The sequence below is a fragment of the Pantherophis guttatus genome, chromosome 1, assembly GCF_059756535.1.
Source record: "Pantherophis guttatus breed Tessera chromosome 1, ASM5975653v1, whole genome shotgun sequence".
Lineage (NCBI taxonomy): Eukaryota > Metazoa > Chordata > Lepidosauria > Squamata > Colubridae > Pantherophis > Pantherophis guttatus.
In genome coordinates this window covers 328,411,465-328,425,126 of record NC_142063.1, presented here as the reverse complement: position 1 = coordinate 328,425,126, position 13,662 = coordinate 328,411,465, and the positions used below count along the sequence as shown (strand labels likewise).

The 13,662-nt window shown below is 44.6% G+C and overlaps 1 protein-coding gene across 3 annotated transcripts in view; it reads left to right on the top strand.

Annotated features, from left to right (window-relative positions):
* Positions 1-1,027: 1,027 nt before the first annotated feature.
* Positions 1,028-13,662, top strand: part of MMP28 (matrix metallopeptidase 28) — a 36,123-nt gene continuing 23,488 nt past the window's right edge. For 2 of the 3 annotated variants that reach the window (XM_034420932.3, XM_034420931.3), the window contains exons 1-2: positions 1,028-3,405; positions 13,265-13,341. In XM_034420932.3, the coding sequence (XP_034276823.1) occupies positions 3,298-3,405; positions 13,265-13,341 (185 nt within the window). In that variant the 5' untranslated portion in view covers positions 1,028-3,297. Of the gene's footprint in view, positions 3,406-9,100; positions 9,310-13,264; positions 13,342-13,662 lie in introns of those variants that run through there. The other variant, XM_034420934.3, reaches the window with a different exon arrangement.

Genomic DNA, 13,662 nt, shown 5'->3' with positions numbered 1-13,662 from the left:
TAATTATCCCATGATGGGTCAAGTGAGTTGATGATAACACTTTTCATTGTTTGATCTGAAATTACCTCCCCCCTTAAGTGCAGTTCTGCTCTAATTTTGTTTAAAGATATTAAATGTTCACTTATGGAAACCCCTGGCTTTATCCTAGAAGAGAAGAAATCTTTAGACATTCTTGTGGTAGTGGCTACACTTTCACTGTGGAATAAATTAAACATGCATTGAATAATTTCTGAGACAGTCAGATTTTGCTTAATACTGTGATACATGGCTGGGGATACACTGGAAATCAATAAGAAGAATGCTCTATGGTGTAGGCAATCTAACTTTAGAGTCCAAGGTCTTTTTGGGGGGTTAGTAATAAAGAAGAGTAAATTTTCTTTCATAAAGACAACTTGGAGCTGCTGATACCATTCTTGCAAATTAATGCCATCTATTCTCAGCTTTGGAAAGTCATTGGGTAAATTCCCAACATTGTTGGGTCCATTACTTACAACCGGAGGTAGTCCGTGGTCTTGCAAATGACGAAAGTTGCAAAACGGCGTGGGGATGCTTGTGACGAGTTTGCATGATTCTCTCCGCATCTCGTGTCTCCCGAAGTTGTCTGCGTAGTCTTGCGCATGCGCGTTGCTCATTTCGTTTCTGTAGTCAACGTGAGAGGTTCTCGCTGCAGCAGCTCTCTCGCTCTGTTCTTCTCCCGATGAATCAGTCTCCGGCTCGATTTTTGGAGTCCTGGTGATAGCGGGCGCTCGTTTTCTTTCGCTGAAGGTGCTGGTCCTTGGATTAGTCTGCGGCGAGGGGCAGTATCTGCAGGGCTCTCTGGGCTCAGGCGTCGGTGCTCTCGCCATCTGGATAGGAGCGGGTAGATTTTGAGGCGTTAGCTCGCTCGCTTGTTTTTTTGTTGATCTTTTAGTGATCTTCAGTTTCGGTCCAAATGCTGCAAAAAGCGTTTTCATTGCTGATTTTACTTGCATGTCTATTGAATCTTCTTCGTTTTCTGTGTCTGATTCTTCTGAGGTATATATTTTTTTCTCTTTCATTTTTGCATCGGGTAAGGCTTTTCGCGCCAGATATTTTGAATCCTGCTTTCCGATTGGCTCTGCTTCGCTCATCTTAGGGGTCTGTTGAAACCAAGATGGCTGCCATTCGAAAATTTGCGCGGGATTGTTGGTTTTCTTCTTCGTTGCGTTTTCATCTGCAATCATATTACTCACTATTTTTGAGTCTTTTGATTTTTCAGTAGCGATGTGCTTCTCTTTCGCTGCTCCGTTGTTTTTTAGTGTATCTTGGAGATTTGCGACGAGACTTTCATCGCTCTTTTGGCTTTTTAAAAGTTTCAGTATCTCTGACCTGAGTTCGTTGTTTTCTATTTCGTTTTCTTCTTGGTCATCATCTTCATTTATTATTTCTTCGTCGTCTGTGGTGTATTCTTCGGATTCTCTCGAAATTGCATTCGTGGACTCATCGATTATTTCTTGATCCGCTTCCATTTCTTTGCTGTATGCCCTGGTGTTGGGCCTATCTCTTTTAGACATGTTTAAGTTTTTTATTGAGTCAATTCAACCATCCTCTGCTACCAGATTGTTACGATATTTTCAGGATCAGACTCAATAAATAAGTTGAGAGTTATAAATTCAAATAAATCACTATTTATTTACATAAGGCATTCTATATTCACTGAATATTCACAGATAGAAGCACAAAATGGACGTATGCGGCTCCTTATATATACAATGGGTGGAGCTAGATATGGGAGTGGTGAAATATGAATACATTAAGAGGTGAAGAATAAGTTAACCCCTGATACCCTGTTCATGTACTATTTACATAATGGAGAATAAGGCATTTACTTGTGACAGAGCCTTTATCTTAAAACAATACATTAGTGCAATAAATGACAAATTTCAAATATCTGCCTCCAATATACATGACTAGTTTAGATTTGCAAAGCAGTCTCTGGATTAGAGGTCTTAGTTTGACTAGCTGGCACATTGTCAGCAAGAGAATGGTAAAATGGGGCTTTGGTGGCCTTTATAGCAAACCAGGGGTGAAATTCAGCAGGTTCTGACAGGTTCTGGAGAACCGGTAGCGGAAATTTTGAGTAGTTCAGAGAACCAGCAAACCGTCTGGCCCCAGAGTGGAGTGGGAATGGAGATTTTGCAATATCCTTCCCCCAGGAGTGGGGTGGGAATGGAGATTTTGCAGTATCCTTCCCCTGCCACGCCCACCACACCACGCCCACCACACCACGCCCACAGAACCGGTAGTAAAAAAAAATTGGATTTCACCACTGTAGCAAACTGCCCAAAATGTGCCAAAGCCGACTTTGCTGAGACTTTATCTTGCCAAAACCACTATTGAGAAAGTCTCAACTCAAACCAAAGCCATGTGGAATACCAGAAGCGCATTTCCATGGGCCGATCAGTGATAATTAACTACCGGTATTGGACAAATGCCCGTTCTATTTCCTTTGGTTTAGCATGCGTCTATTCTGGAGATGGGTAAGCCACGCACGATCTGAAATCCACGGGGAGCACTAGCTAAAATCTCCCTGGGATCCTGTTCGGGGGGAGGCGGGGCAAGAGCGCCGAATGACGTCATCGGCCAGCTCGATCGGGGAATCTTGTTTTTTGCTCTGGCACGTGAGCGGTTTACTATAACCGAGGCTGACTTTTCTGACTGCTGTTTGCAACACGTTAGTTTAGCGGATGCAACCCGTCAACCTGATCTAGTTACTAATTCCCCAGGCTTGCATTTCTTTCTTTCCTTCCTCGCAATTCCCATTTCCACGTAGCGTTTCTCCTTTCCTGCTGGAGAACACCGGCGGCTCCCATAGAAAGTATCAGGAAGGGGATCCTCCTGTTCGGAAGCAGCGGGGACTGCAAACTAAGGGTTGGGGGCGGGGGGGAACCCCCAAAAACCATCGCCAGTGCTGGCGTGCAAGTTTTCCCCCCAAGAAAAGAAGGGATCGGGACCTTCGGGAACCGGATCCAGCGATTCCCACGTTCAGAGGCGCTCAGGAGGTTCCGGGCGAGAAAATCCCTCCACTCCCTTCCCGAGGTTGTACTTTAGTTCTTTGCCTTCCCCGGTTGGGCTTCTGCCCACCCCGAAGCCCCAGGAGGCGCGGCCGAGTTACGCGGCGGGGCGAGGCGAAGCTACCTTCTCGATTGAGGGCGGGCGGGCGGAGGGCTTTTCAACCGGCGCCGTACCGGATGGGAGGAGAGACCGAAGGCGAAGGGGGCTGAGCGTGGCTAAGCTTCCCGGCTCCATCGATCGGCTCCTTCGGCGGGACGGGAGGCGATGGCCGCCGCGGCTGCTGCTGCTGCCCTGATCGCGGCGCTGCTCGGGCTCCTGCCCGCCCAGACGAGCACCGGCGCCGCAGGGAGAAGCCAACCCGGAGAGGCTCAGGTGAGGCAGGCAGGGATGCCGGAGTTCGGGACCTAGCAGAGTTTAGTCAGCCGGAAAGGAAGAGAGAGAGAAAGAGAGCGCTCTGTACATGCCCAGAGACACGATCCGCATTAGATCTCGGCCTACCGTCCCTTAAGGACTAGATGAAGAGGTAACTTTCATCATAAAAAGTGAAAGAAGTGACTTGAACGAGGCTGTGGTTCTAACCGCAACAATGCCCTTCATGCTATATTGAGGTTTTCCTGATGTGTGGGTCTAAAATTCCTTCCTAGAGAAAATGGAAATCAAGCTAGTTGGAGAGCCCCAGACTGGCTCCTGTGTTCCTGATCTCTGACAATGCTTCCTTTGTGTAGAGAGGCTCTATTAACTCTCTACCTTAATAACTGTTTTTTTTTGTTGTTGTTGTTAGTTGCGAAATTCCGCCAGGCTTTCCTGTCCTCTACCATCCTCTGGAGTCCATTTAAGCTCACACCAACTGCTTCGGTGACTCCATCCAGCCACCTCGTTCTCTGTCATCCCTTTCTTCTTTTGCCCTCAATCGTTCCCAGCATTGGGCTCTTCTCCAGTGAGTCCTTCCTTCTCATTAGGTGGCCAAAGTATTTGGGTTTCATCTTCAGGATCTGGCCTTCTAAAGAGCAGTCAGGGTTGATCTCCTCTAGGACTGACCGGTTTGATCACCTTGCAGTCCAAGGGACTGCAGGAGTCTTCTCCAGCACCATATTAACTGTTAGTAGAATTGAATGTCCATAGAGATTCTCAGTCATCCAGGTCATAGTTGTCCCAACTATGTGCTTTTTTTCAAGAGGCAACTGGACTTTCTGGTTTTTCTTTGAAGACATTTTGCTTCTTATCCAAGATGCTTCTTCAGCTCTGACTGTTAGTACTGTCCTTGGTCACTCCTTTCTTTTAAAGCCATTTAAACTGATACCCATGCTGCAAGCCACTTTGATTAACCAGGCTCCAGGCTAGAAAGTGGGAGACTGAGAGTTCTAGTCCCACCTTAAACACAGCTGGGTGACCTTGGGCCGATCACGCTCAGCCCTGGAAGAAGACAATGGCAAACCATTTCCAAAAAACCTGGCAGAGAAAACTGCTGGGTCTTGTCCAGCCAATTGCCAGGAGTCAATGCTGACTCAAAGGCACCCCCCTCTACTGTGGTCAAAGCCAGAACTGCAAAGAGACATCCCTGGAAAGGGGCGTGTCAAAAAAAATGAAGAAGGCAGCCACAACCATGCAACTGAAGCCCCATTCCCTTTTTATGTGGGCCACATGTGCGTTGTAGTCTCAGCACTCTTCCAGGGGAGAAGTTGCAGTTGGCTGCTCAACTCTCGCCATTTACACCTCAGCTATTTGTAAAAATAATAAAGGTGGGATACAAATAAAAAAACAGAAGAAATAAATAAAGACAGCATTGCTGGCTGAGAATGATGGGCATTGTAATAGAACACATTTGGAGAGCGCCAATTTAGAGAAGGCTGACTTAATATTGGCTTCCACTGACACGGATTCTATTTGTGTCATGTTGTTGCTATGTCATTTCAAGTATTCCCCCCTCCATGTCTATGTTCTATCATGGAACTTCGATAAAAATATACCCCTTTAAGATGTCTCACCTACAATAGTGGCCAAAATTGTGGAAACCTTTTGGGGAAAGTGTATTTTCTAAAACTAGCTAATAACACCACTTTTTTTGGGAGTAGTGCCATAAAATTATATATCAATGGAAAGATAATTTAATCAAGAATGTAATGCAATAACTTTTATGAAGGGTTTGCTATTAGAATAGCAGTTACAGTATAAAGAAGAAAAGTGAAACACGTAGAAAAAAACGAGATATACAATTTTTTTTAAAAAAAATCTTTATTTACAAAACATTAAAAACAAAAGAAGAACAACACATCATATAAATAACAAACAAGACAATACAATACCAACCAACAAACAAAAAAACAAAAAACAAAAAAGCAAGCATACCTATAAACAGTACCTTAATAAACTAGTATTCGGTACTGTATATCTATATTATAATCTGGAGAAGACAAAACCTTTATAAAACAATTAGGTCTATCCGACCTCACTTTACTTGTATAATATAAGTTTCTCAATAGATATAATTCCTCATCTAATCTGGGTTATATTTTCCTCTTCTCTAGCCACCTATAGAATTTTTCCCAAGATAAACATATTTGTGTTTGGTCTCTGTCTTTTAATTTTTTGGTCAATTTATCTGCTTCTGCACAATCTAAAATCTTCTTTATAATAGCTTCCTCTGATGGGATATTTCGATTTTTCCAAAGTTGAGCGTACGTCAATCTCGCTGCTGCGATGATGTGTAATGCAAGATACCATAAGTCTCTTTTAATACTTTCCGGCTTGGAGCCGAGCAGGCATGTCTCTGGATGCCATTCGATCTTTTGATTTAAAATCTCATTCAGCCATTTTTTTATTTTCCCCCAGAATTCTACTGCTTTTGGGCACGTCCACCACTGATGGTAATAGGTGCCACGCTCAAACCCACATTTCCAGCATTCCGCAGATTGTCCAGCGAACATTTTAGCTTTAGGGGGAAGATGCCACCTGGAGATATACAAAAATTATCCCCATGCCAGTTAATACTTAGTTGGGTAACCTTTAGCATGAATTATGGCCTTACAATATCTTCCAATGGAGTGAACCAAGTCTTTTAGTTCTGCAGCTGTTATAATGTGAAACCAGGATTGAATGATTGGTTCTATTAACTGGGTGTTTGCACTTGTGGCCATCACAGTGTCCCCATGGTCACGTGATAAAAATTGGGGCACTTGGCAACCAGCATACACGTTTCCAACCGTTGCAGTGTCCTGGGGTCCCTAATCACCATTTGTGACCTTCCCAGCTGACCTCCAACAAGCAAAGCCAATGGAGGAATCTGGGTTTGCTTAATGACTGTGAGATTTGCTTAATGACTGCAGCAAAAAAGATCATAAAAGTGGATGTGACTCCACTTAACAACTGCTTCACTCAGCAATAAAAGTTCCAATCCCAGTTGTGGTTGTAGGTTGAGAACAACTTATACTGGGTGGTCCACAACCCCCAGGTCGCAGCCCATTCCCCGTTCAAAACTGGGCCGTGTAAGTGGCGGGCGAGTGAAAATGTGCAGGTCCACTTGCATGAATGGCATGCAAGTGTGTGCAAAGCTCCATGTGGACAAGCAGTGGTATTCGCACACTCGAAGCTCCATTTGCACAATGGAACTTGTGCAAAGGGAGCTATGCACACTTGTGCACATGCCTGCCATTCACAGAGAACCATCCCCTCTTTCCCCCACTCTCGTCTGCCAATCCAGAAAGATTGGGGACAGCTGTGACAATTTATACAATTTTGTAAACAGGAACTGGCTCCTGAGATATTCCCCCAAGATACACTGTTGAAAGATTCATTCAGTCGGAACATGTACTCCAAAGAAGTCTGGGTCTTCATAAATAAAGATATGTGTCAGCCCAGACCATAAAATCGGTTCCACAGGAAGGCTAAAACTTCCTTTATTGAGTTTGGCTCTAATACCAAAATCTTGCAAGCCTAATTGTGCTAGATTTCCTCCCACTCCTTATAGTTCAGTAAATTAGGTGGCATCCAGCTGAGCTGATTCTGAATGTTATCTGGCTGCCCTGGATTTAAAAAAAAAATCAGCCCTTTTGCCTCCTATAAGGTAATCTTCCTTACTCTCTACACTACTGGTACATGAATTATGGACCCGAGAAAGGGCTTTGTGGCTAAATCCAGATTAAAATGAAGGCATTCATTGGGCAGAAGGTATAAGCATCTGGATTATGAGGTTAAGCATCAGCGCTGAAATCACTTGCCATATCTGTCTGGCTAGACCAGTCAGTGGCTATGAAAGTCATTGTATGGGCTAGCGCTAGCAAATAGGATTCAGCTAGAAAAGAACCTGGATAACCAGTGAAAATAGGACCGTTTAGGGCAGTGACGGCTAACCTTTTTTTCCTCGATGTGTGCTCACACCCATAATGTAATGCCCCTCACGCATGCTCCATCCCCCTGCACATGCGCACGCAACTCCCCCTGTGCTACCCTGCCCCCTGCACAGGCACATGTAACCCCCCCTGCACTCCCCCACCCCCTGCGTATGCACACATGACCCTCCTGCCCCCCATTTTGGGCCTAGCAGGCCTCCCTGAAGCCTCTGGAAGCTGAAAATGGCCCGTTTCCAGACTTCCGGTACTTCCGGTAGGCCCATTTTTTGCCCTCCCCAGGCTCTGGAGGCTTTCCTGGAGTCTCCCAGGAAGGCGAAAATGGCCTCCCCCGGCCCTCCGGAGGGCATCTGGAGGCCAGAAATGGCCTGTCTCCATGCTTCTGGTACTTCCGGGATGCCCGTTCTTCACCCTCCCAGAGCCTCTGCGCAAGCTCTGTACTTACCTGACATCTGAAACAGGCCATGTGTAGATTCCTGGGAGGGGCGGGGTGGGCCAGCATGGGCATGCGCGGCAGAGACCCGAAAATCAGCTGGCCGGCGGGAGGCACGCATGCATGCGTGGTGGAGCTGATCTAGAGTAACGGCTTGCGTGCCTGCAGAAATGGCTCCGCATGCCATTTGTGGCATGCGTGCCATAGGTTCACCATCACGGGTTTATGGGTTGCAAGATACGTTGTGTTACACAAACTGCTCCATGTTCCCACTTGTTGCCAGTCTTCTCTTCTGTTCAGCATCAGTGTCACACTGTATTCAGGGGTGTCAAACTCAAGTCATCACAGTGGTGTCACATGACGTATCGGGACTTCCCCCCCCCTTCACTAAACCCCCTTCGTTAAGCCAGCACATGACGCATCCGGCCTGAGGGCCGGGAGTTCGACAGCACTGCTGTAGTTGGTTCCCAGACTGATAAGGATTTAGAAGACCATTATATAAACAACCAGCTGCCAGATTTCCTGTTACCAGTGAAGACACCTGCTGTAGAAAAACTGTTTGAAAGAAAATCAGAAAGTCTCCAGCCTGTAACCACATGGGGAAGTACTGGCTGTAAAAGGCAGTTGCTGTCATTCTTGCAGCTCCATCCAAAAGAAACTCTGAGGAAATTGTGCTCGAAAAAGATGTGGCCCTTGGCTTTAAGACAGTTGCCAAAGAACCTGACAATCTGCCACTTGCAGCAGCTCATCTACCAGTGGGATAGATCCTGTGAAAGTGTCCGCAGGACCTGAGGCGTTTGTTGAAATGATAAAACTAGCAACGTGCCAGTACGATGCAGACTTCCTTTTTTCTGTGTATGTTTGCAACATTACTTATGCTTTCAAAGAGCTGTGGTGGCACAGTGGTTAGAATGCAGTACTGCAGGCTACTTCTGCCGCCTGCCTGCAATTTGGCAGTTCGAATCTCACCAGGCTCAAGGTTGACTCAGCCTTCCATCCTTCCGAGGTGGGTAAAATGAGAACCCAGATTGTTGGGGGCCATAGGCTGACTCTGTAAACCACTTAGAGAGAGCTGTAAAGCACTGTGAAGCGGTATATAAGTCTAAGTGCTATTGCTATTATGACACAGGTGAAAAAGGAGTGGACCTTGTATCATAATGGTGCAATGTTAGATTTGTCATTTGTCAACCCTTTGACCCCCTTTCCCACTTCTTAAAATCTCTGGAGCAACCTTCCTTAATTTGCAGAAATCATCTGCTTAGAAATGCATTTCCCAGCCTGTTTCTTTGGCATGACTACTTCATGTCCTAACAAGAACATGCAGTTTAATTTTTGCTTCTCAGCTGCCTTGTAGGAACAAAGAGCTTCTCTCCCACCCTCTCTAAAATTCTGGTCCTTGTGGAGCTACTTGTCATCCAAGCAGCAGTCAGTCTTGACAGGCCTTGATTTGTGGTTTCTGGGGGCAGCCTCTGGTCTTAAGCCCGGAGAGAAATTAATGAGGTGAGTGGGTTGTCTGCATCTGTGTGTCTTTCCTTTTTTCGCCTCCCCAGTTGCACAGAACAAATGGGAGAGAGATCTCTTCAGTTTAGGGCACGTTTTTTGCAGGGTGTTTTCCCATGATGCTCACTTCTTATTTCCTGCTGCTTCAGAATATCCTATAGAAAATGGAATTTCCTCCTTGTGGAAATTTGGACGGGGGGAAGAGACCCAGATTTACTTATGACTCCAGGGGTCAAGAATAGAGCTCAGGGGTGGGTTCTAACTGGCTTTACTACCGGTTCTCTTTGTGCGTGCACTTTGTGCGTGATCGCCTCTTCGGTCTTGCTTTGCGCAATCTTGCTTTGCGCAAGTGCATTGCGAATCTGCCTAACTGAGGTGCGGCAATCCGCTCTGCTCCCGAAGAAAGAGAACCGGTTCGGTGACGTAATAGCAATAGCAACGGGAGTAACCCACCACTGATAGAGCTGTTAAAAAGCTGTTTTGAAGGAGAGTTGATAGCCCTGATTTGAGTTGACTCATGAAGCCGCTTTTAATCCTGATGTGATCTGGCCAGTTTATAGCATTATGTTTTTTCTGCCAAGTGTCATGAATGTTCCAATTTGGAGCTGATGTGCAGAGAACTCAATGTTTATTTTTTATAAACACATTTTATCTCTTTCTCAGCCTTACAAAACTTACCAAATAAGACATTTCTCCCCAATTAAAACTGGGATCAATTTCACTCCTTGAAATGTTAACTGTACAGGCTAAATATCACACTTTTTAAAAAAAAATTTGATTTATATGCCGCCCTTCTCCGGAGACTCAGGGCGGCTTACAATGTGTTAAGCAATAGCCTTCATACTTTGTATATTTATACAAAGTCAGCTTATTGCCCCCACAATCTGGGTCCTCATTTTACCTACCTTAGAAAGGATGGAAGGCTGAGTCAACCTTGAGCCTGGTGAGATTTGAACTTGCAGTAATTGCAGGCAGCTGATTTAAATTCCTTTCATGATTGCTTTGAACTCCTCTGCTGACTTCTGTTAAATATGATTCCTTATAGGTTGTCTGAAGAGGAACAACACCACATTCTTTCTACTGTGACTTTGACATTTGTCTGTTGCTCAATTTCGGTCTAAACAGCTGAATTTCCTCCTGCCCCCAATTAAACTCATTACTGCGGCCACATATTGCAGTTATTTTATTTGTATTTCTGTCAAGATGCAGATATAGCCTTTCACCTCTGCTTCCAAGGCACTTAACAAAAAGTTACAATAACAGAAATTTTGTACTGTGGGAAAGTGAGGGAAGCGATAAAAATAAGAGAGTAATTAATATATAATACCATAGGTATATATAATTACATATTAGGGGTGGGCTTCAAAAATTTTACCAAGAGGTTCTCTGCCTGGTTGCTGGGTGGGCATGGCCATGGTGGGTGTGGCCTAATCGGCCTCCTGCACCATAGCGGAGGGCCATTTTTGCCCTCCCCAGGCTACAAAGGCTTTTCTCGAGCCTCTGGGAGGTTGAAATTGGCCTCCCCAGGCTCCAGAGGCCCTCTGGAGGCCAGAAACGGGCCTTCCTGAACTTCAGATAGGTCTGTTTTTTGCCCTCCCCGAGCCTCCGCGTGCACCCTGAACTTACTTGCATCCAAAACAGGCCACATGGGGACTCCTGGGAGGGGCGGGGTGGAGTGGGTGGGGCTAGCCAGGAGTGGGATTTGGGGGTTCTCTGAACTGCACAGAATCTTAGCTAGAGGTTCTCCCGAACCCCTGTGAACCCCTGTGAACCCCTGTCCACCCCTGCATATTATCCACACACATGCACAAATATATAAAAAAATAATCATCAGCCAAATCCATTGCATGGGTTTTTATGGAAAGATCTTACTAAGCTAGTCCAATGCAGTTGGCCTAATAGATCTTTTTTGACTATTAAGGCCAGAAGTCACCCAGTCAGTTTCTGTGTCTAAGGGAGGATTGGAATCAGTGTCTCCCTGTCAGCAATACTTTAACTATTACATTACATTGTCTCTTGCATATGTGTGCATGATTCCCAAAAAACAATACTTTGATTTTCTACAAGGTCTTTTCCTCCCAATTACAACTGAAGGTATGGAAGCCTGCTAATTACCGGTCAGGAAAATGGCTTCCTTGCACTGTTTATAGTTTCCCATAATGATACAAATCTGCTAGTGGTCACCCATTGTTATAAGGGCATTTCTCAACATCATTACAATTGTATCCATGGTGATCTTGTCACAGCAATTTCCTGAAATGCAGATGAATATGTATACGCAGTTTTCCTGGCAGAAGGTATTGTTTTCACATGGTAAAGGTTAAGGAACTCCTCTGGTTTATGCATTTGTTGTTGCACAACAATCTGAGTGATCCCCAGGGTCAGCATTAACTCAAAGGCACACATACCCGTCCACCCACAACTCCATACACAAACACAACTTTTGACAAACTGTACAAGCCTATATCAGTTGTCTGGCCTTTTATGATCCATCTGTCCCATCCATCCATCCATCCATCCATCCGCCAGTAAACCATCCATTTTGTCTCTTGTAACATGCCAGAAGGGAAACATAATTGTATGTGTGTTATTTGCCTCTGATCTCCTCCCATTGTCCAGGGATATAGACAAAGTGGTAAAAAGCCTTGTCAATTTCACTTTAAAACTGATAGGAATAAAGTGTCAGTAACACTAATTTGTCTCCCCATTTCAGGATTGATGAAAATGGCATCCCTTCCCCCCAGTGTTTTTCGGGCCCATACATTTTGCTATTGTTTCCATATGTTTTAGAAGTATTCGATGCTGGTTTTTATAGTTTTCGTTTTGTTTCTAAAAAAACCCACAACACCCTCTGAAAAAATATGGAACAAATGTTGCTTCCTTCCCAAACTTTCCATTTCTGCATCAGTAAAAATTCACCTTCATTCCACCTAAGAGAATTAAAAGAGAGTCTAATGGGGGAATCACCTGTAATTTGACACTTTCTGCTGCGCTAAAGCATAAACAAAAACAATTAAGGGTTTTTTTCCCCCTCTCTATTAATCTCTTTCAGATTTCCTCCTTTTTCAGGCTTATCCTTTATTTTTTCAAAGAAAACTGTAGTCATAGTACATATCCCAGATATTGCATTATCAGGTCTTCTGTTGTGGGGGATCTCTGTTGATTATCTGGTCTTTGGAAAAATAATAGGGCTGGAAAAGGAAGTTCTCTCCCTTTTGCTCTGCTCAGTCTGGAATGAATTTGTTTTAGGAATCAAAAGCTGATAAGGAAAGGGAGTGCTAGGAAAAAACAGAGCTGATAGAGACTTTAGAACGAAGAAGTTTCTCTGGCAGATACAATAACTGCAAGACAAATTGCAACTCAGAATTGAAACTGGATTCTCAGCAGGCACAAACTGTGTTTGAAGTGGGAGGCATGCAGCTACAAATGGATATTCTTTTGAGTTGGGCCCAGTTAGTATTTAAAAGAGGGAGCTAACTATAATTTCTAAAACCGTCCAAGAATATTCAGAATATGAAGTATGCAAAGCTTTTGCATACATTTCGCAACCTTTGCGTAGAAAGATTGTGGGTTTTGTTACAAGGAAATCAGTGGTGGGTTTCAAAAATTTTTATTACCGGTTCTGTGGATATGGCTTGGAGGGCGTGGCATGGCTTGGTGGGCGTGGCTTGGTGGGCATGGCAGGGGAAGGTTACTGCAAAATCCCCATTCCCTCCCGATCAACTGGGACTTGGGAGGTAGAGAATAGGTGGAGGTGGGGCCAGTCAGAGATGGTATTTACCGGTTCTCCGAACTACTCAAAATTTCCGCTACCGGTTCTCCAGAACTGGTCAGAACCTGCTGAAACCCACCTCTGAAGAAATAATAAAAGAATGCCAGGGGTTTGTTTGTTTGTTTGTTTTTCATATAAAGCCTAGTGTCTTATCTATTATTATTTATTTTGATTTGATTTTAGAGGTTTCTGGAGAAATATGGCTATTTTGAGTCTGTGCACCAAGTACCGGACTTAGCAGGATTCCCAGATGCCATAAAGTAAGCCTGTAATTCTCATTCTTCTCTTACTGGTTTTAGTTGTTCACTTCCGTCTCCATTTAATAACTAGCTAATCCCTAAATCCCATGCCTTCCTATACAGTCTGTTGCTAGCTTAGACCATGCAGCTGGCCAGCTTTCATTGACGATGGGTTCTGCTCAGTGGTTTCCCTTGTATGGGCTTAGTTTCTTTCGTACTATGACCAATGCAGCAGTTTTGACCCAGCTGGTAGATTCCTCAAATGCCAATGCTGCCTTCTGGATTCAGGCCATCTTCCACTACTCCCTCTGAGTTGCTTTCTTTCTTAAATCTTTTATTTCC